At 38.1% G+C, this 23,323-nt stretch overlaps 2 protein-coding genes across 2 annotated transcripts in view; one reads left to right on the plus strand and one right to left on the minus strand.

Moving 5' to 3' along the window:
• Window positions 1–16,074, plus strand: part of LOC121935124 (cytosolic phospholipase A2 gamma-like) — a 25,708-nt gene extending 9,634 nt beyond the window's left edge. Inside the window, exons 9-16 of the mRNA XM_042476276.1 lie at window positions 760–801; window positions 2,728–2,766; window positions 5,117–5,245; window positions 9,959–10,000; window positions 11,513–11,605; window positions 11,932–12,086; window positions 13,029–13,200; window positions 14,751–16,074. Coding sequence (XP_042332210.1) covers window positions 760–801; window positions 2,728–2,766; window positions 5,117–5,245; window positions 9,959–10,000; window positions 11,513–11,605; window positions 11,932–12,086; window positions 13,029–13,200; window positions 14,751–14,902 — 824 coding nt within the window. The 3' untranslated portion in view covers window positions 14,903–16,074. The remainder of the gene's footprint in view (window positions 1–759; window positions 802–2,727; window positions 2,767–5,116; window positions 5,246–9,958; window positions 10,001–11,512; window positions 11,606–11,931; window positions 12,087–13,028; window positions 13,201–14,750) is intronic.
• A 3,511-nt stretch (window positions 16,075–19,585) lies between these two features.
• Window positions 19,586–20,518, minus strand: LOC121933678 (olfactory receptor 2AP1-like). Its single transcript, XM_042473661.1, has one exon. The coding sequence runs from the start codon at window positions 20,516–20,518 to the stop codon at window positions 19,586–19,588; it is 933 nt and encodes a 310-aa protein (XP_042329595.1).
• Between the last annotated feature and the right edge of the window lie 2,805 nt (window positions 20,519–23,323).

Consider the following 23,323-nt stretch of genomic DNA (forward strand, 5'->3'; position numbering starts at 1 on the left):
CAAGAAAGTGAATGCATCCCTTTCTCTTCTAATAAACTGTATAGTTTATCCTTTAGCACAGAATAAGTGCTACAAATACTACAAATAATATTCAAACATTTGACAACTTTCTTGCTGTGAGGCACAAAATGGCTAAATTATTCATTCTTGTCTATGAGAACAAAAGTTACATCCCTGCTTAGTAAGTGGCAAGAGCCTTTATGGGGATCTACATACTGAAAGAGTGTGATCCAATTTATTTCAGTAATACTACTGAGTTGTCATGCCTAGAATTTCTCTTGGACTGAATCAAATCCATTACTTAATTATTATGGCCTGAATTCTATTTCAGAGATTGTGGTGCTTCACTTATTTCATTAGTTTCTCTCTGAATTTGAGAAATATTTTCCTTTAAAAAAATCTGTCTGCTTCATTTATTTTTCTCAACCCTCTCAAGTATGCCGTGTGTAATTTTTACATCTGTCTTTCTAAACATATGCATGGAATGGGGATCGTATGACATTTCATCTAGCCACATTATTTCTCTTTTGCTGAATGTCTGCAAAACTTGAAACTTTTTCATTAAATTTAATCCAAGTTTCCATTTGTTAACTTTGACCCTCAATGCCCTGTTTTTATCCCAAGTTTACATTTGTTCTATAACTTTTAGATTCATTTTAAAAAAAATAAACTCAATAAGCCATTACTGCATGAGACATTCATGTCTGCCTCTAAACATAGTACTTTCTTGCAATTCACATTAACTTGCTTTTCTTTCAGGTTTATGGGGAAGTGCCATTGCAAGTCCCACAGCAATAGAAGGTATTTGATATTTAATACTTCCAGAGTGGAGAGGGAGAGAGAGAGAGAGAGAGAGAGAAACACACTCACACAGAGAGAGAACTAGACCTTGCACCCTGTGTGCAGAGAAATAGGAAGAACCATAGGAAGGGGGAAAATTCTTCATAGTTTATATGGGGTGGGATTCACCATTTGTGACACAACTTCTCTACAAGCAATATCATTCACCGCTAAGCTGTGAAGCTTTCAGTCGGATCACTACTTCAGTGGGAAATTTCATGTTCTCTGTTCTAATTCTTCTATAGCGAGGGTGGGACAAAAATATGTTTAATAAATTTAGATAAATGTTAATTCCCTCTCCTTGCACAAGATTTATGGCACAACTTAATATTTTAACCTAGAACAAAAACTACAGTGGGTCATTTCAGTCCCCCAGAATCACTTATTGTTCAAAAAAGCAAAAGAAGCAGATCTACTAAGTAGGCATTATGGGATATTTCCTTTTGCATAATAAAAATGATGAGGCTTGACAGATGGGCGCCTCAACACCGCCCCTTCAAGCCTTGGAAGCAGGACGTGGCAACCACATGGTACAGCCTGTGCACAGAGCAAAAAGAAGCCCTGAAAAGGGGCTTATTTTTGTGCTGTAGAAGGGGCGCGATAATCACCACGGCATGGAGTTATGATGCCCCTTGTATGCACTGCTGTTTGGGCATGGCGCATGTGGGACGTCATTGTGGCATGCCCCGTGTAAACAGACATGTGGTAAGATGGTGCCCCAGGAGAGGAAGAAGGGCTTCGAGTGTGTAAATGCTCAGCCCTTCTTCACCCCTAGAACACAGTCAGGCTGGCACAAAGTGCCAGTCTGTACTCTCTATGTTTCCAAATTCAACCATTTGCCATTTACAATCAAATTCAACCATCTGCCACTATAGTAATAGTTGCAGTCATTGGGCACAATTATGGTGCTGGTCCAAGACACAATGGGAGATAAAAGCCTTCTGGTCTTTCACATTAGATATCTTAAGGAGCAATGCTCTATGTCATACTAACAGTGGCCTTTCATGGTGGTGTGCAATTACCTCATAGGAGAGAAACATATCCTATGATATATATAGTATATATTCATTTAACTTCACATGTAAGTGTGCTTTCTGTCCTAGGTATGGCTCTGGATTTTTGTGTATTTCAAAACACAATTTCTTCCCAATTGTGTTGTTTTGGGGCATTCTTTTGCTCCATGATAGACAGGAATTCTCATTGGACTCATGTCCCAAACTACAAAAAATGATTCCATACAGACAGGCCAAAATAAAGCTGCTAAGGACTGAAGCGTGGCTTTGGCACATCATTTAAACAGCATACCTCCAAAGTGACCCAAAGCAACTTTATTTTGGCCTGTCTGTATGGGCCCAATATCAGGTTTTTCTTTTTCTTTTAGAGCTTCAAGGTGTTGATACTGTTAAACTCGCGGGACTTTTATTTTTATCCAGTAACAAAATTACTTCTATTGCTGGAATGTGACAATTTCAGGGTTTCTCTGGATCATAGACATCCTGTGTTTATTTCCCAAACTGAAATTTGTCTATATATTTATGCATTTCTCTTAACTTGCCCATGTATTTGCATGACGTACCTAATATAGCACATCTTTTCCCATTGATCATTAGTAATGCTGACTCTGCTGGAAGTTAGAACCTTACAACATCTGGAAGGCACTTGCCCACTCCTTATGTATTTTGACTTATTTTCCTTGAAGGCAATGACATTAATAAGGTTCCAGAATCAATCTAAACTGTATCTAATTAAAAGATAATCTTGCAGCATTGAAGCATTGAATCTATACCAAGGGCCATGTCACTTTATTCACTTATAACTCTATATTACACTGTTATAATGCTAAGAAATATTTACTCAATAAGATATTTTCACTAATCATATTTTCAGATTTTATTAAGCAGCTGATTTCTGGAACTGAAAATTTAGGTAAGACATCCACATTCCTTGAAATTTCTGAAAAAAGAGGGGGGTAATGAGGGACAGAAAGAGAGAGAGAGAGAGAGAGAGAGAGAGAGAGCTTTATTATTTGAATTTTGCAAAGCTATGTGGTTATGCCTGTTGTAGCTAGCATAGTAAATATATTTCTGTTATGGATTAAAGGGTCACAGGTGGGAAGGTCAGCTTGCAAGGATATAGCTTTGGTCAATATTTAAGTTAGGAAAACATTGTGTTATCAGGGATGTGTTGACAGGCTGCAAGATAACTTTGGGACAGAGATAGATGAATGGAAACATTGCAGTCCGCTTCATCCACCCACACAGTTACAAGAGTAAGTGGAAAGTAGATTGGAATCTACTGGGTAACACAGAGGATAAAGATCTTCAAGTGATTTGCAACAGATCAGCAAAGGCTTCCCAATCTGTACATTGCAGCAAAAAGTCTCATTTCCCTTCTAAATTAGGTTTCTGAAAACTCAGTTGAGGACAGAAGTAGATATGTGTATAAAATATATAAGTCTGTAGGTTAGGGATGTAATTCTTTGCCCATTTTCTTCTAAAGATATTTTTAGCAGTATTCTTATGACTTCAAGAAACTCTTGGAAAACTGGACAACGTTTGAAATCTATTCAAAATTTGAGACTTATTCTGCATAAAATTTGCACCTTGTATTTTTGGGGATAAAAAGCAAGGGACAGCATTTTCTACATAGAAGTAATATTTCTATACAGAGTTATTGTTTTCTGCATGGATAATGCTATTATACTATGCAGAAAATGCAGTTTCTTATACAGAAAATCCTGTTTTCTTTGAAAAACAGCCACATTCACTTTTTGTGTAAAAGAAATCCTTAACTGTGAAGAATCTCACTAGTCCAGATTTCTTCTCTTCAGGGATTCTTGAGAAACATGTCTTTTGACTACTTTATGGGTCATCCCTAGTATGAACTTCAGTTTTGGTACTGAAAAGAAATTCTTGGGCTAAGTATCTGTTCTGCAAAGACACATTGTTTTACAGTTCTGTGGCTACCTTCTAAAACCATTATTTTGCATCCCACTCCAGTTGGTGGGCTTTAGAGTTCTAGTGAACAACAAAACAGATCCCACAGGTCAAAGGTAGAAACCTTTCTATAAGAGATATCCATTTATCACTTGCCTACTACATTATCTCTTATAGAAAGAAGCAGAATTGTACCCAATCATAAGAAGATAGCTAGGGAAACTAGCAGGACTAGCTATGGGTACCCAAGATGGGTTTTGGTGGGATATATTGAAGTCCATCTCTTGTGCTCAGTTTGGTTTTACTCAGCAACCAATGATATTCTGAAGAGCTATAGAGGAGGAAAGGACAGATTTGGATTAAGCAGATAATAGTATATACAGTGCGCCTGAGCCATATGCAGGTGGGCCATACACGGCTTTAACCTTATGTGGAAGGTTAAGCCACCAGGCAATTAATGGCACATGCGTGAACACAGAAGCACTCCCCCACTTCAGCCAATGGGGGTTGAGCGTACGTGTTTTTCCCCATATGCGAAGGGATCCAGAATGGATCCCAGCATATGGAGAGGGCCCAATGTATAACTATAGATAATACATTGGTTGTAGCTGGAGCCTGGGAAACATAAGCTGAGTTGCCATGTGATGGCAGATGAGAGCTGAGACATGGGTGTTTATCACACTATACTCTTATAGTGCTACTATTCCACTTTAACTGCTCTAGCTGCCTCCTGTTGCATTCTGGTATTGGCAGTTTTAAGGAGGGGTAGTTAGAATTCTCAGGCAGAGATCAGGCTAAGTGAGGCCTTTAGGCTAGAATGGGGCATCACCATAAGGATTAAGTGGAGAAACAGACACATTCACCACAGCCCTATGAATCAATAGTACTTTGCTCACTCTCTCGCTAGTATGAGTCAGGATGTTCAACAATTTCTTCTTCCTTTTCTTCCACCTCTTCCAATTCTTCTTCTTCCCTTGTATCTTCTTTATAAAAAAATGAAGATAGAAATCTCAGCTTATAAAAATGTTTAACCTTAATTGTGCATCCTACCTCCAGCTATCTTTGTCCATCTTGGAGACAGTCCCTAATACATTTGTCTTCTGCTCCTAGACACCTTTGAGAGCTTCTATTCTGCCAAAAGTATCATTCCATGATCATCCAAAGAAGATGGCAATGGTACCAGGAGAGTGTGGCTGGAAGTTAGATACTTGGGTGGAATGCTCTTAAGTGAAATCAAGGAGATGGAAGACTGGTCAAAGAACAGAAGCTGCAAACTTTGCTATAGATCACATCATAGCTAACAACATTAGGCTGACACTCTTTGTCTTTTCTCTTTTAAGTTTCTGGATGTCATTGTCTGCACTGTCGTTCTGCTTCATGTGTAATAAAGCTTCTGGTGCATGCCATAGAAAACAAGACACATGAATACTATAATGAACACATTAGAAATCTGATGGAGCTCCTAAAAGGCAAGTAGCAGCTGTGGAATAAGTGTTTATTATCTCACCCTACCCCTACACATTAGCAGAGTTTCTCCAATGGCTCTTGCTCACTGTTCATAGGTAATAACAGATGTGCAAAGGGTATAGGGCTAATAAAAATATATCCATTCAATTCAATCAATCTTTATTAATGCATAAGCCAAAGGCCATTCGCATGATAAAATATAAAATATAAAACCAATAACAGCAATTCAGAATTATAAAATATTCCATCAAATCGCATCCAGTTTTAATACATAATATACTTCCAATCAATTAAATAAAACAACTTTAAAAGAAAAAACCACTTCAAGGTTTGGGTAAGATCATCCACCTAAGAATCATTATAAACATTTTTAAAAAAAACCAGAAACAGCTTCAAAGTTTAGATAAAGTCATCCCCCTGACAATCAACAGCAATGTCTGCTATTACCCTTGCCCGAATTTTGTTTGCTGCTGAGGCAAACAATGAAACCTTATAAGTTACCTTAGAATCAATATCAGACAAGAGATAAAAAATCTTTTCAGAAATGGTATTAGACTGTAAATTGGACAGAATAGATCCCATAAATTTTGCTCTTGGACCAGTATATAGTGGGCAAGAAAACAAATAATGAGGCAAATCCTCGATTTCTGGGGCTCCACAAATACATAAACGGGAATCCTTAGGTGTATGTGAATATCTACCGTCAATCATGGCTGAGGGCATTGTTTGGAAGCGAAGAGCTGTAAAAGCCTGTCTAAGCTTTAGAAATGTAAGATTCCCTAGATACACAGCCATCTGATGGTCCAATTTATATAATCTAAACCAATTGGAAAATTTCGAATTATTAATAGCCACTCTATCCAGATGTACATCATGGTTAAAAATATATTCACGGAGCTTCTCTCTTGAATTCAAACTAGAAGAATTTTCAGTTAGAGCAGGATATAATTCAAGCAGCCTCTGGTGTCTTGAGCTCCAGACTTTACAGGTTGATAAATATTGAAAACACAACTTAGGAAAAACCTTAAGCGTAGAATCTTTAACAGATCTCCAATAATTAAGTAAAGTAAAGTGAATGCGAGCTCTAATGGAAGGGAGGCCAACCTCAGCCCGGACCAAGGCTGCAGGCGTGCCAGGTGGAAGTAGGAGCAATTTCCTGAGAAACATATTCTGGATGGCCTCCAGTTTGACCATTTGGGAATCATCCCAACCCCACACGGCAGCACCATAAAGAATCTGGGTTATAACTTTACTCTGGTATATTTTGACAGTAGGTGCAACTAGATGACCCCCTGCCTGATTATAGAATCTAAGGATTGCTCCAATTGATCTCACAGCTACTGCTCTACTAGCTTCTATGTGGGGCTTCCAAGAGAGGTTTTCTGTGAAATGAATGCCGAGATACTTAAATTCTCTGCATTGTTCAATCTGATGACCATTAATAGAACAACGAAAATCAGAGTGTCTTTTCCCAAAAACCATTACCTTAGTTTTATTATAGTTGATAACAAGCTTTTCCTTGGAACAAAATGCCTCTAGCTTGGAAAGTAACCTTCTCAGACCTATACGTGTAAGTGAAATTAGAACCATGTCATCAGCATATAACAGAATAGAGATCTTTTTTGATCCAAGTGTAGGTGGAAAAAATTCTGGGCCAGAAAGTGCTGGAATGATGTCATTCAAATATAGATTAAAAAGTGTTGGTGCCAAGAGGCATCCTTGTTTAACTCCTTTATTTATAGGAATAGGATCAGTTAGTGAGCCAGAGGTACCAACTCTTATCCTTGCTGTTGTATTGGTATAAAGTTCCTTAATCAAAAACAATAAGCGGTTGTCTATATTAGTGTTGGCCAGTTTATGCCATAACAAGTTTCTGTCAATTGAATCAAAAGCTGCTGCTAGATCAATAAAGGCAGCAAACAGATGTTTTGTAGGGCCTTCAATTCCTTTCTGGGCTAAATAATAAAGAGTCAAACAGTGGTCGATAGTACTCTGGCCTTCCCTGAATCCAGCTTGTTCAGGATGAATAATCTGGTTATTAAATTCCCAATCCTCCAGTCTATTTAATAGATATCTACAATATAGCTTAGAATCCACGTCCAGAAGGCTTATGGGCCGATAGTTATTAGGATCTTGCTTATCTCCCTTCTTATATATGGGGACAACTACGCTCTGTTTCCAGCCTACTGGAGTTATCCCAGTATTATTGATTTGGGTAAACACCTTAGCTAATATTGGAGCCCACCATTCAGAAAAGTTTCTATATATTTCTGGGGGCATCATATTTTCTCCTGGGGCTTTATTCAATGCCAGAGCTGCAATCAGCTTTTTTATCTCAGATTCTGAAACTGGGGGCCATTGAGGCAGATAGGCAGTTTTTAAATCAAAAAAAGAGTGATGCTCTGCATTTGTAGCTCCATAGAGTTTACTAAAATGGCTATACCATTGTTGTGATGTAATATGTCCAACAATAACTGGTCTAATCTTATTCATGCCAGAGGCAGTAATATCCCAAAACTGTTTCTCATTTTTTTTCTGTAACAGCTTGTGCTAGTTGTTTCCATTGTGTTCTAATATATTCATCTTTTTTGTGTTTTAAAAGTGCCTTATAGGATGACCGCATAGAGGCTAAGATGTCAGGAGAGATATTGTCGTTGTTTCTAAGTGCCTGCCGAGAGCACTTCATCAGTGCTTTCCGAGCATTTCGACATTCCAAATCAAACCATTTGTTAGTTGCTACCGTGTTGGGATTAAATTGTTTGTTACTCACCAACTTGGGCCTAAGCATTTGAATGATGGTTTGAAAAATGTGTAAAATATCTGAAGTGGAGTTTAAAATAGCTGATTGTAGGGACTTAAAGGTAATACTCTCCAGCATCTGATGGACTGAGATGCCCAAATTAATTGACCATCGTATTCTCTGTTCTCCTATATGAATTCCATTTAGATTTAAATTTAGATTTAAATTTTGGGGAGTACAAGGGGGGTGAAATGACCCAGTATTAAATAATAATGACAATGGGAAATGATCACTTTCAACACGACTAATAACTTCAAATTTACAAATATCAGGAACCAGATTTGCAGATACTATTACATAATCTATTGTACTTGTTCCCCTGTTGGTAACATAAGTATATGGACCTGATGTCAGATCGTAATGGGTTCCGTTAAGGCACTGCAAGCCATGCAAAGAAAGAATTTCTATAAGCTTAAAGCCAGCTTTGTTGGTAATTATATCCTTTGAGATCCTAGGAACAGGTACAATATATCTGCACAGTGCATTACAGAATCTTCTGTTGCAATCTCATCTCAACAGAATATCTGAATGGTCTAAGATATCCTACCTCACTGAGAATGAGACATTTTGTGAAGAGTTTTCATGTTCTTGCTTTAAGCAGTTGAAAATCACAGGACACAGCTGGCCCTGATCCGAACATCATAATTAAGAGGATATGGTGGTATGGGAAAATAATGTGTCTGCCATTTCTTAGTGACATATGTACATGTACATCCACCTTGTTGTTTCTGTGTGCCTTCAAGTTGTTTCTGATATATGGCAACCCTAAGGTGACTCTATATGTCTTTCTGGTTTGTTAGGGAGGTTGGTATCTTTTTTCACCAAGGCCCCGACAGATCTTGGTGGAAGATCATATTGGTCAGTATCTGGCTATGGGGCATAGTCAGATGCTTCTCCAATGCCCCTTAACACTCCCCACTAGTCACAGTATGGCTGTTCAGGGGGGCTATCAAAGCACAACCATGAGTCCTTAGGGTAGTGAGCCAAAGTGAAGTTGTTTCTGCAGAACCTTTACATTATGTTGAGCAGTGGAGATCATCCTATAAGGGTTTCTGTCTGAGCTAGTCTGAGGGAGTAGTGAAGAATTTCAACACTAACTGTGGTGGCTCCACAAATCAAATATCAAAAGTTGTGAGGCCTATGCTGGAGTGGAAATGCAATGTGCTCCCAATCCCATTAAAATGCCCACCTTGGGACTAGCCCAAAAGCACACATCCAAGTTGAAAATCCAGGCTGTAAAATATTGATATTTATTCCTTTACCACTGTCTTCCATTTCTTCTTCACAGTTTTACTTTCTCCCCACTTCCCCATCTTTTGCCATATCTTGATGAGGACACAGCCCAGCCAAAGTGAAACATATTTGACTTCTGTTTATTTCAACCAAAAAGCTAGGAGTCCATCTTTAACTCACCAACTGAAATCAATAAGACTTAAAAGAATTTAATTTTGTATGGAACATGCATGATGAGAATGGAGAGCTAAAGTCCTTCTTTTTAAATCATGGGAAGAATATCCCTTTTTCACAGACTGAGTTAAGTCATGTGTGTTTTTGGACAAATGAATTTTCCCCAATGAAGTCCCAAAGTACAAATGATGCTCGCAAATGGCAGAAACACTCATATTCTTGCACTGCAGGTGAGAGAGATGCTGCAATCTTTTGTTTTTGCATGTGGGATAAAAATAAGCAAAGTTTTACATTTCTATACTTGTACAAGATAGAGACTGGCAACTTGTGTAGTTGGAGTGGGAGGCTACAGCAAAACAACCTGCAACCCAATTTAGGAACACACCCCACCTATTACCACATGTTGCCTATTCTTGTTGTACAAGAAAGACAATATCACTTCCTGATAATGTAGCCATTTCAGTGCATTTTATCCTTTAATTTTGTATGATTATTTTGCTTTTGATAGCTAGGACATCTCCACACATCATCCATGAAGAAACAAAAAGAAGTGAGTATACAATTTAAAGCATCCTTGGCCTGAAATATTCTGTTTGTGAAGCAGTCAGAAAATCCAGGCTCTGAAATGGGAATTTAGTACTTGTGAGATGACATGAAAAATAGATTCTGAGATATTAAAAAATGGTTTCTGTGATATACCATCCCCTAGTTCCTATAAGGAATAGTTTAATTTCAGTTTGCTGCTTTTTGAAATTCTGTTTGGTTTTAATCCTCTGAATTGTTTTTTTCCACCTCTTCTCCCTATATCTTTATTTTTCATTATGCAAAATACATTTGAAGCAATCACTGCATCAGCCCTTTCCAAACCTCAGCAGCACAGTTGCAGAAGAATCTCCCTTGAGTGTGTACATTTAATATCTGTACCAAGTGCTTTATCTAAAAATGTATGTGGTAAGGGTTCTGTTCCACCTGTTTGGGAAATCCAAAAAAGCAGGATTGGGCAATTACACAAAGAAAGATTATTTGGGCCATCCAGAGAGTATGCATAGGTTGGGAGCAAATCCATTCATTACCATATCATTATTGTATGCATGTTTATTGTAAACAGTTTGCACATCAGAACAGGGTTACAGTCCCTTCATCCCATTGTTCATTTAGTACTGAAGAAAGGGAGTCTCATCACTGGAGTGTCCGTGAGAGTATAATATGCACTTACCAATAGTGGTGTGACAACTCCCTATGCAAATGGGATAACCCATGTGATAAACCACACTTCTATGATGGCTAGTATTCTGTTAGTTGCTTCCCTTACCTGGTCTTCTATTGCTATAACACAGTGACAGTCTGCACACACATCCCACTGAGATATCCAGCATGTCTACTACCACCATCATGGGTGACTTGCTTCTAAGGTCAGAAAAAGATGCCCAGTGACATGTTGGACACCTTGTTCTTTTTTATTAGTAAATTCTTTATTATAAGTTCAATGTAAATAATAAACATCACTCAGAACATTATAAAGCAAACCAACAATACTAATCGTTCATCAACCTTCTACAAGATAATGCAACAACAACCTTACATCTACTAAAATCATACTAACACCTCGTTCAGACCTCTGAATGGGTGACCCATGGTGGCAGAAACAGAAGATCTAGAGAAACAGATATATTATTTTAAATTTTAAGGCTGTAATGCCCCAATTCAGGTACAGAACATGCTGGATGTTTTCCTGACTGCTCACACTAGAACTAGGGTTTGCCCCATGTGTTGTCCAAATAGGACCATGGCAGAACAGGGGGAAATGGGCATTTTGGCCCATACAGACAAAGCTCAAGTGGACCCAATCAGTTTACTGTTGAATGGTGAGTCAACACATGGGTCAATGCAGTTGATTCAAATGTTTCTGCTGTAGTAACAGCAATAGGATTTAGGCTATTATGCATTTAGCAGCAGCCATGATGGGTCTCTCTTTTGGGTAGCTTCTTTTTAAAAAAAATAATAACACATTTATCATGAATGATAAATCCTACCTTTATTTTGTTCATTTCAATTACTTTAGGCACATGGGATGTGTTGAGAATTCTGAGAAAAACCATCACTTGCATCTCTGAATGGAAATGGGGGACCATCTCCAGTTATCTCTACAAATTCAGTAAGAAACATGTACACACACAAACACACTGCACTTTAAATGTTATTCTGTAGAGAGCCTTTTTTGACGAGAGGAGGCCATTTGTTACAGATGTCCAGTTTTAATACGTAGCAAGAGTGCTGAGGAGAGATGGCTGAAAACTAGAATGTGAAAATTACAATGCAGGGGTATTTTAAATGAACACACACCATGCTGAATGTAGTGTTTACAATGGTCCCAGGACAGGACATTGCTGAAGGGATTATACAATATGACTGACTCTATTCCTTGCTCAAGTGATTCCTAGAAATACCTTCTCAAGGAAATAATGCAATCTCTCCTTCCAGGTGGCCTTAATGACAAGGATCTGATAGTACAGAAAGACATTCAGCTGGTGGATGCTGGCTTAGCCATCAATTCTGCTTACCCTCTTGTCCTGCGTCCAGAGAGAGAGGTCAAACTCATTCTCTCATTTGACTTCAGTGAGGGAGATCCTTTTGAGGTAGGTTTGTAGTGATCCTGTGATTTTTAATTTATGCTGCATGCTTAACTAGTACTCCTATAGGGGAATATCACCAGGAACAGTCCCAGATATGAGCATAAAGGGTAAGAAAAGCAATGAGTATCAATAGTGTAATGTATTATTTTCTGTATCAATTTAAAACATAGGACAGGGAAGAATTCCTGGTTTGCTCAGCCCCAAACCCACACCAGTTTCTCCCTCCTCCTCCACTTTTCCCCTTTGCCATCTCTTTTCTTCAGTTGCTGCAAACTGAGTTAAAAATACAAAAGTAATTTGCACACAGTTAACTTAGCAGGAGTAGGGGAGGGAGTCTTGCCCATCCCAGTTGCTCAGACAAAAGCAAACTGCTGCAGCCTCTCTTCACTTCTGTATTTGTCCTCAATAACTTTTATGCATAAACCATGCTGTTATCCCAGTGTTGCTGGGCCTTTCACAAGGTATGTGAGAATTCAGTGAGAGTTATGTTTCCGGGTTTAGCCTTACCATTTGGCAGAATGAGTTTACCGTTTCTGACCCTACAGGCATGTGTAGTTTTGTGAGGCACCAGCACTCTTTGGTAGAGAAGGCTAAAGAACTTGTAAAACTACAAATCCCAGGATTCCATAGTTTGGGGTGACAACTCTTAATGTGGTGTCAAACTGCACTAGATGCTCCCTAAATGTAGTTTATGTAATATCTGATATGTGGGAAGGGTGCATATTGCATTCCAGACAGTGAAATGTCTGCCCTTGTAGTCCAGACAATCACACAGTTATATCTTGAGAGTGCTTTAGTGGTATTGGGATATCTGTGGCTCCTCCTGTGTCAGTGGCAGGACCAGAGATCTTCCTACCTTGCATGGAAGTGTAGTCTTCTTAGAAAGTGAGCTCATCTAAGGTAAAAAGGTAAATATGACTTTCCCACATTTCCCTGTTTCCACAGACTGTCAAACAAGCAGCTCTTTATTGTAAGGAAAGTCAGATTCCCTTTCCTGATATCGATGCCTCAGAGCTGGACAAGAGTCAAGACAACCCTTCTGACTGTTACATCTTTCAAAGCAACAATGCCCCAGTTGTCATGCATTTCCCACTCTTCAATAAAGTGAACTGCAAAGGTAAATTTTGTAGTGTTTTGGATATCCTAAATAAGTGACACACTTATCAATGTGACTGAATATGGTCACTACTAATTAAGTTGAATTAATTTCAGTGGATCTTTCTAAGCTTGGCTAAATCTGGATCGTTTTTGGTGCAGTCTAACTCTGGATTGAACCCGGAAGATTCAGGTTTTATTAAGCATACACAGATGCACACTCTGGAATTTAAGAAAGTAGATCTCAATAAGTTTAGGGGAACATTGGATAACATCCCATGGTTAAAATAATCAGAGTTCTTGGTAGATGGGCATTTTGTAAAGGTAGATAATGAAGGCAGAATCACAATTCCAATGAGGATTTTATAAGGGGAAATACAAGAAGTGGAAGAAGAAACAAATAATTGTGGAGGAGTATAGATGATAGCCAGACTCTGTAGGAGGCATTCAGAAAGGCTAAAGCTAAGAACAAGGCCAGGAGGTTGTGGAGGAGAGGCTAAAAATAATGAATCATAGAGGAGGTTGAACTGTGATCAGAGCAAGGAGAAGGAGGAGGAAGTGATAGATCTACTCTGTGGAAAAGAGCTTTGGTCAGATCTTACCTCATGTATTCTCTTCTGGAAATCATGGTTTAAGAAGGATATCAGCAAACTGGGATATGTTCAGAGGATGGCAAACAAAATAGTAAAAATTCAGGGGGAAAAGTCCTATGTGGAATGGTTGAGGGAGTTATTCAGGTTTAGCCTAGAGAAGAGAAATTTGAGAGGAGATACTGAAATCATATTTAAAATTTTGAAAGAGTAAATTTGGTTTTTGCTGCTTTAGAGGGGAGAACCTGAACCAATGTTACCTCAAGGTAGCAGACACTGGAGGTTTTAAGTAGGGGATAGATGGCCCTCTTTCAGAGACAGTTTAGTAGTGGATTCCTGCATTGATAGAGGCATGGGCAAGATGAATCTTGGGATTGTTTCTAGCTTTGATTCCATGATTCCATTATTCACATAACTACTTAGGTACAAAGCAAGTTTTTGTGGTCCTGCCAAGTTGGGAAACTGACTTATGAAATTTTAAGAAAGATACTTTACAAGATAACGGTGATCTTTTCAGATAAGTTGAACTTCCCTTTTAAACTACGTCAAGGTGGGAATTGTGTAGTCATCCAGACATTGTTGGCTTACAACTATTAGCATTTCACATATTGATTATCCTGTCTAGATCTGCTAGGAGTTGCAGTTCAACAACATCAGGAGAGCCACAAAATTCCTACTCTGACCTAAACTAATCAGATAAGGTTAAATCCAGGTTAGAACCTTTGAAGGAAAGGAACTTGGTTTGTCAACACTTATGTGGGATTAATAACATAATGTTGTATTTAAATATAATGTTATACCAAGTGGTGACTCCACTTCCTAATTTCAATTAGAGTAGACCAACTGAGCCAGTGGGACATATATGAATGATGGCTTATGACTCAGCATATCTAATTGGGACTAGAAATGGGATTTCTAATAGACTTTTCAAACTGCATAATAAGGTGCTTGCTTACTTTTCTTTTTGTCTCTTATTTGAAAGATAAAGTAGATGAATGGAGAGAAAAATATTCCACCCTTAATCTTTCTTACACGGAAGAGGAAATCAAAGATCTTCTAGAAGCAGCAAAAACAAATGTGAGGAACAATGCTGGAACAATCCTGCAGGCCATTAAAAATGTATCCATTCTTTAATAGTGTTTTATCCCAGAGTTAGATCCTGGGATTATAGCCAAAGTTTTCTTAAGCCTTTTATAAGCTCAACTCAGCTTTATTTGTCATGTTATTAATTTTTCCATCTGGCATATTGTGAGATGGATGCAAAATTATTCATATTTATTAAGGACATACTTTTAAAAAATCATGTGGGACTTTTTATCGTCAGCAATCTTACTGTCAGTGCATCCGTGACTAAAACTGGATGCAACTCCTTGTTTTCAAATGTTCAAAGACAATTCTACATTTTCTCTTAAACCATTTTCAAACAAGGGCCAGAATTCACTTGGGGAGGTCCAGGCCCAACTTTATAAGTGGATTTATGACTGTAGGAAATAGAACATTTTTGCAACATCCATATTCAGCGACGGGCTATTCTTATGTTGTTACATAGAGGAGCCAGCAAAATGACCATTGCACATCATTAACTAAAGCAGATGAGAAATCCTTGCTAAGTAGTCTAGATCCCCTGGAATACTCCATATTCAACAGTGTTTTCCTGTTTCTTACAAGTTGGCCACCAGATGGAGCATGTCTCATCTACAAAAGTTAAGCCATATAAACTGATGTTACTAGAAGAATATGTAGATAATTCATTTCTGAACAACTTTTAGTCATGTATAAAGAGATCTTATAACACCTTTGAGACTAATTGAAAGAAAGAAGTTGGCAGCATGAGCTTTTGTAGACTTCAGTCGACTTCCTCAGATGCATTTAGTAGAGTGGAAAACAGGGACAGACTTATATATGCCATTGATATGTGAGAATGTCAATTCAAATTCAAAAACCTTTATGTATGGAAATTAAATAGCAAGTCCAGTTTTAATGATGGTTTTTAGTGAACAAAGATATTGGGAACTGGCCAATGTGTATGGAAATGAAGAGGCAAGACCAGTTTGGCTTTGGAAACTAGTCTATAGAAGGGGAGAATACATAAATGTAGGATGTCTTCCTGAGGATGGGGTCAGATAGTGTTGCAATGTCTGTAGTGAGCCAGGAAGCCATTATTCCTGTTCAATCCATTGCTGAGGGACTGTAGTTTATGGATGAATTCCAATTCTGCTGTTCATATGATCTATTACTCATCAGCTAAATTATATGGAAAATCAGTGCAAAAGTATTCTAGAACTCAATAAATATTCCCTAATTAATGTGTTTGTGTTTCTGTTATTGTGTGCCTTCACATTGTTTCTGACTTCTGGCAATCATAAATTGAATCTAGCAGTGCTTCCTTGGCAAGATTTGTTCAAAGCGGGGTCTGCCTTTGCCTTCCTCTGAGGCTGGTCACTGCAGTGTATAGATATGGTTATTGAAATGTATTACTTTATTTCCATCTCCTGGATTTTCTGGGATCAAGGAAAAGAATATATTTTATAATGTTAATAAAGTGATCTATAGGTAAGTAATATTTACTGTGGGGAGGATTGCCCCAAATGTAACCTCCAAATCAGAAGTACATACACCCCAAAATTGTATTAATATTTGTTATATTATTTCTATTTCATGGATTCACTGAGGCCCAATTGGGATGTAGGGTTAATGAAGATATTCATATATATGAAATATCTCGGGGCGGGGGGGATCTTACAAAGAGGTTCGATCCATTTAGAGCTGTCTAGAGTGTTTTAACTTCTATCTTTATCAGAATTTGGTTCTAGTTAAGAAGATTCTGGTAAACTTTTATCTAAAAGGTTAAGCATTGAAAATATTCATGGAAGTGGCAACATATTTTCTCCATTATTGATACAGTATATAAATTTACAGCGCTTCATAAATAAAGGTTAATAATAATAATATATACAAAAATGGGAGATCTGTGGCCCCTCAGATGTTGCCGGGGAGAACTTCAGATCCCTTCATGTTTCCTTCTTGGCTGTGTTGCTCTGAGCTAATGGAAACTGAGGTTCAACAACATCAAACAAATATGAACTAGAATTCTTTGATACACTGAATACCACTCTTAGCCAGTTCAGGATTTCTCACAACTATCAATCAGGATGGAGTAGTATGTATCAGTTTTGCTCTTCTCCACATTTATGACATCAGATTTTTTCCTTTCAACACATTAAGAGAATTGCAGTTTTTGGTACAGTTCTTGAGTTTGTCGGGACCTGGTCCTGAAGCCATTGCAGCCTCTGACCACCCCACCATAGTGATGACCCTCTATAGACTCCATTGCCAAACATTCTGTAAATGTAAGATTTTAAAGAAAAAAAACATTGTAAGAATTGGTAGTGTTCTTCAGCTGAAGAAGGAAAGCAATCTGTGTGGTTTCTTCTTAGGGCAAAAGAAGAAAGGGTGTGAAACTGATCAATGGATCATTCCCTAAAGTCATATGAACTACTGTCCATCAGCTAAATCATGTGAGAAATCAATGTAAAAGAAGTCCAGAACTTCATAAATATACAATAAATAATGCATTCATTGGATATTGCTATATGCTTAGATATAGAAATACAGCAACTTGTCCACCAGATGGCAGCAAATATGGTCTGAAAGTTGTAAGCTAAAATTGGTAAATAGACATCAGAATAGCCTTTGATCTTATTTTAATATTTGCCATAGGGGATCACTCACTCTAAAGAAGAATCTTTGGGTCAGCACCACATATAACCCCAAAACGCATTCATTTATTATTATTTTATTTCCATCCCGTGGATTTGCTGGGATCAAAAAAGGACTTTATAACATTAATGATGGGAGTCATGTGTAAGCAATATTTAACTGAGGGGCAAGATTCTTTTAAATGGATTTGATCCACTCAGAATTCTTTAACATGTTCTAATTTCTGTCTTCACTGGTGGCTGTTTCACATCGTGTTGGTTTTTTGATAAACAAAAATCTTAAGTCCTTGAAACATTGGCTAGAATCCTGTTCAGTAATTGCATTGTTGCAAGCCTCACATGTGACATTATAGATATTCCAATTCACAATTGTAGTCATTGCAGAACTGCAATGATGACAAGTGTTCCCAAATCTTACATTTGAACCCTCTCAGCCTCACCTTCTAATACAGCCATTTTAGAGAGCACTGAGCAGCGATGTTTCCAGACCTCTCCAGGGCCCAAAACAGATGGGCAAAATGACTGGCTTCAGGTCGCATTGGGGGCATGCTGCTTACATGACACGAATGTTGCCTGAAACTGGTCCAGGTCACACTGAGACAGGTAGCTGGAATAGGATCCTGACAGAAGTCTACAGAGGTCTCTGCAGCTGTCTGTCCCAGCAATCCTCATGACCAGAACAGGGCTGGACACTGTCCTGCTTCCCAGTGTCTTGGAAATGGCTTTGTGTGGATGTATGAGAGGCTTCAAAGGTAGACTTTTTGTGGGTAGGATGAAGAGACATTATAGTTACATCTCATCAGCTAATTCCCCTTTTGCAGGATTTTGCCTATCCATGGGAGAGCCAGGATACATTAATGGATTACATACAATCCATGATTGATATACACAAATGAGGGTATCTGTGTTCTTCCAGATGTTGGCTGCACTGAACTCCTTTCATGACTCTCAATTGGATATGTTGGGTTGTTGTTGTGTGTTTTCAAGTTATTTCTCACTTATGGTGACCCTAAGGCAACATGATTAGGGGTTTTCTTGGCATGTTTCTTCTGATGTTTTTTTATCACCATTCTCTGAGGCTGAGAGAGTGTGGCTTGCCCTAGGTTATCTAGTAGGTTCACATGGTCAACCCTGGTCTCTAACGTCATAGTCTAACAGTCAAACCACTATACTACACTGTCTTGAGATTATGGTAAATGAAGTTCAACAATACAATGAAGTCTATATGTTTCCTAAACCTGACATACAATGCTGATGAAAAACTGACACGGATAAAAACAGAAAATGAAAAGTATTTAGGAATTCTAATTTTGTTTAGTGTTGCGCAGATAGGCTAAGAGGTTCTGGAGTTGAATGATAGTATCTCCTTTAGGTTATGTAATGCTACAATCAGATATGAATACAGTCATGCCTCCACATTCGTGGGGGTTAAGGGACAAAGTGGGGAAAAAAAGCCACATGAATATATTATCTCCTTCAGTATGAATGATAAAGAGTCCTCTCCCACCAAGAGCACCACCCATAATTCACTTTGCAACCTTAAAACACATAACCTCTCCCATATTCCCAAAGTGCTTCCACTTTCAATCTGATGTTAGCAGGAAAGGATCCACCTTCTGTCCACCTCTCTCTCCCTCCAGGCCAAGCAAAAGCAACACTGTACCTTCCCACTTTGAAAAACTTTGCATTCTCCTCATTTCCAAAGTCTTTTTACTCTGAATCTGATATTTGCAGCCATCCCCACAAAGGGATGCTTTTGCCTGGCCAGGAGAGAAGTGAAGGAGGAGAAGGGGGGACAAGTTGGATTTTCACAGGGGTGGCTGCAGACATCGGATTTAAAGTGAAGATCTTTGGAAATGGGGAGGATGCAAGGTTTGGCAAAGAAGGGATTCTTGTTGGTTTTGGCTGGCTTGAAGGAAGGGTGAGGAGGGTGTGTGTGAAAAGATTAACCCTGTTAAGCAGCAGCTACAAAATCACAAGTAGTCAAAAGCCCAAATCTGAAATCCTTGAATGTGGAGGGCCAACTGTATACATGGAATAACACTGTTCACCAGTTCAGGCTTTTTCACAACCACCATTTGTTTGGGGATTTTTTGGTTCAACCTTTGGTCCAAAGCTTATAAAAAATTCTTCTCATGGCCAATTTGACTTCTTGGTTCCTTAAACTGTAAATAAATGGATTAATCAATGGTGTCAAAATGGTGTAGAAGACAGAGAAGACTTTTTTCAGATTTATCAGGCTATTGGTTTCAGGCAGCACATACACAGTCATGAGAGTCCCATAGAAAATAGTCACAACAAGGAGATGAGAAGAACAGGTAGAGAAGGTCTTCTTCCTCCCTGCTACAGAGGAGATTCTCAAGATTTTTAATATAATGCAAACATAAGAAGTCAAAGTAAGAATGAAAGGGGGAAATGTAAATATGGAAGAGAGAAGGAATATAGCCATAGAAACAGGATGTGTATCACTGCAGGAGAGTTTTAGAACTGGAGATGAGTCACAGAAAAAATGGTTGATTTCATTTGGACCACAGAAAATTAGTTGTGACATTAACGAAACTACAATGGCACTGGCAAGTAAGCCATTTAACCAGGATCCAAATGCCATGTTTCTGCAGAACCTGTTGTTCATGAGTGTGGCATAATGCAGGGGTTTGCATATTGCTACATATCGATCGTAAGACATTACAGAAAGAAGATAACATTCTATACCAGCAAAGCTACCAAAGAAAAAATATTGTATCATGCATTCCCTAATCAAAATGACTTTATTGTTAGATAGGAAACTAGCCAGCAACCTGGGCAGGATGGTTGTACTGGAACAAACCTCCAGGCAAGATAAGTTCCCCAAGAAGAAATACATTGGAATGTGAAGATGTCGATCAATTATGATGAGTACAATGATGAGTAGATTTCCGGCCATTGTCAAAAGGTAAATGAAGAAGAAGAGTAGGAAGAGGGGTATCTGTAGAAGCTGGAGATCTTCGAATCCTAGAAGAATAAATTCTGTAATCACTGTTTGATTTTTCATTTCCACGTTTGTCATCATTTTAGCTAGGGAAACTGTAATGCAGAAACAATAGGAAAATCATGGTTCATTTCAAATCCTCATTCAAAGTTCAACTGCTTGAAAAATATAAATAATTATTGATTAAGGTTCCTTATTTGTTTACCATCCAGTCAATAATAAAGTGATTCCAAATGAGAGTACAGCCTATTTTATTAAGAAGTCCCCATCCTTGGACTGACTAAATTGCCAATACCTTTACTGTATAGTCATATGCTTTTCAAACCATCAAATATTGACAACCATACTTATGGAAGGGCTATTTCTATATTATGTCATCTTCTTTGTATCCCCCCCCCACAAATAATTTGATTTAAAATGTCTGTCTGTCTATCTATCTATCTAGTAGATAAAGGATCACTAATGCCTTGTCACATTTTTATATAGAATCAAGAATTTCCATATTTTTATGATTCGTCTTTGCTTGTATTTTTGGCAGATAATATGGGCTGAAATTCACAATCACAGTTATAAATGTGCAACTTGGAGTTATGCAGTTATAAGTGAATTGTATTCACAATCCCTGTTTCTGCTGCATTTTGATTGACAGGTGAACAGACCCCTGTCACTCGGAGTAGCTGCTGTCCAGTAAGTCAGAAGTGGGTGTGTGTGGGTTAGGAGATGCTATGGAAGTTTTGTAACTAAGGAGCATTCATAAACATCTAAATGATGTCTTTAGAAATATATATTAGAAATATGGAAATCTGGGAATACTTCTTACTTAATAACATTTTTAAAGGATCAGCCTTTATGTTGCCATTACTCTTTTGCTTCATTGTGTAGTGATCATATAAAACTGATTAGATTGGGATGCAGAGAAATATACTGGCATGACAGTCCTATTGAAATAAATGAAATTTGAATTACCATCAATTTATCCGATGAATTTCTATAAGGTTTAAGCTCAGCTGACATAGTCCACATAGGACCCCTTCCGCCTTTCTTCTGTAGTTTTTTTCATTGTTTTTCAAACCATTTATTAAATTTCAAGCTACTCTTACTGTTGTCTAACAATAACAATATTTATTGATTAGCCCTTGAGCCATCTCAAAATACAACAAATGCAATAAAATCTGTATAACACACTGTATAAGAACTCTATAAATGTTAAATAAAAAGGATATAAAATGAGTAAACATATGAATACAATAAACAATAATAGCATAGTGGAGGTGAATTTATACATCATCAGCCCTACAATTTACCCCAATCAGCCCCACAAATGAAAATCTCAGACGAATTGTTTTGCTGAAATACCGAGCTGCCATGAGAGATATTTTCTGATTCTGTTGTCATCTAGAAAAACTACTGTAAGGTGCTTGACATACTCTTTATTTCTATATCTGCATGCAGAATTCAGAGCATAAGATTTTTCATATTTCATATTTCTCAAGTCAGAATAATTTTCAGGTGGTCTCCCCCCCTTCCAAAGACCTGATTTATGGAGTAGTGACATTTAGCCATGCATTAAACAGTGTGACATCCCTTCAGCATTCAGCAAGCATTAACAAGAAAACAGCAGCAGCAGCAACAACACATTAAATAGTATGTGAAGGGTCTAGAAATGAAAAATTGCCATTTGAGTCACTCTACCATGCCTGAGCATTGGGAGGAATTTTAGCACCTCTCAGCATGTAAAAGGCCAATATGGATTTCCCTTACCCAGCACCCTGTGCATAAAAATCTTAGAAATATTAAATGGCAAGCTACATATTTAACATAGAGTCTCTCTCTTTCTTCTTCTCTTACTCACAGAAAGAGTATATCCTCTATATGGTAGTCTCTGGCACTCTGCAACCAAACAGAACATATCTCTTGTCTATAAGCTATTCCACATAAGGAAAGCCATTGTGGCATAGTGTTTTCAGTGTTGGACTGAGACTCTGAAGAGCAGGGGTTCAATTCCCGCCTGAGCCATGCAACCCACAGGGTCACCTTGGGGAAGTCACGTGCTTTCAGCCTCAGGAGAAGGCAACGGCAAACCTCCTTTGAACAAATCTTTCCAAGAAAATCCCATGATGGGTTTGCCTTAGGGTCTTCATAGGTTGGAAATGACTTGAAGGCACACAACAACAACAACAAACTCCCATAAGACATCCTGGTAGACTTTCTTTTTGCAGACTGAACTCAGGGAATCTAAGGTCAAAGTGTCATGGTTCCATCCTATTCTAAATATTTCACCAAACTATACATTTCAAGATTTACCTACAGAATCTTGGAATTTGTAATTTGGTGAAATATTTAGAATTCAATTCTAGAAAGGCCCAGTGCTGTAGTTAAGGGGGGTGGGTGGGGTTTGCAGGTCAAATTAAAGGTCTCTAGCATTTAATTCTAAGTACCCTGCTAAACTAGAAAGACCAGGATTCCATAGGATGGAAAGATAACAGGTAAATAAGTGGTGCTGTCGTATGTAGATACACATCTATGTAGATAACACTTATGGTAACTTTCTTTAACCAGAAGCTTCTCTAAAGCCAGACTAATCTGGGTTCAAACACATTGCAGAAATAATCCAGTTTGAGACCATTTTAACACCCTGGATCAATGGTAGGGAATTCTGAGAAGTTTAGTTTTGGAAGGCATTTAGCCTTCTCTGTCAAAGACCTCTGGAGCCACAATAAACTACATTTCCCAGGATTCCCTAGCATTAAACCAGGGTAGTTAAAGCGGTCTCCAACTAGATTATTAGATTTGTTCAGAGTAGGTTTGCCATTGCCTTGGAACCAAAAAAAGATAATGCATCACAAGATTTTACCATCCATAATAGGC

This window comes from Sceloporus undulatus, chromosome 6 (genome assembly GCF_019175285.1).
Source record: "Sceloporus undulatus isolate JIND9_A2432 ecotype Alabama chromosome 6, SceUnd_v1.1, whole genome shotgun sequence".
NCBI classification, from domain to species: Eukaryota; Metazoa; Chordata; class Lepidosauria; order Squamata; family Phrynosomatidae; genus Sceloporus; species Sceloporus undulatus.

Excerpts from the sequence above, each read along its gene's own strand:
- LOC121933678 (XM_042473661.1), bottom strand. The coding sequence starts at position 20,518 with ATGAAAAATCAAACAGTGATTACAGAATTTATTCTTCTAGGATTCGAA.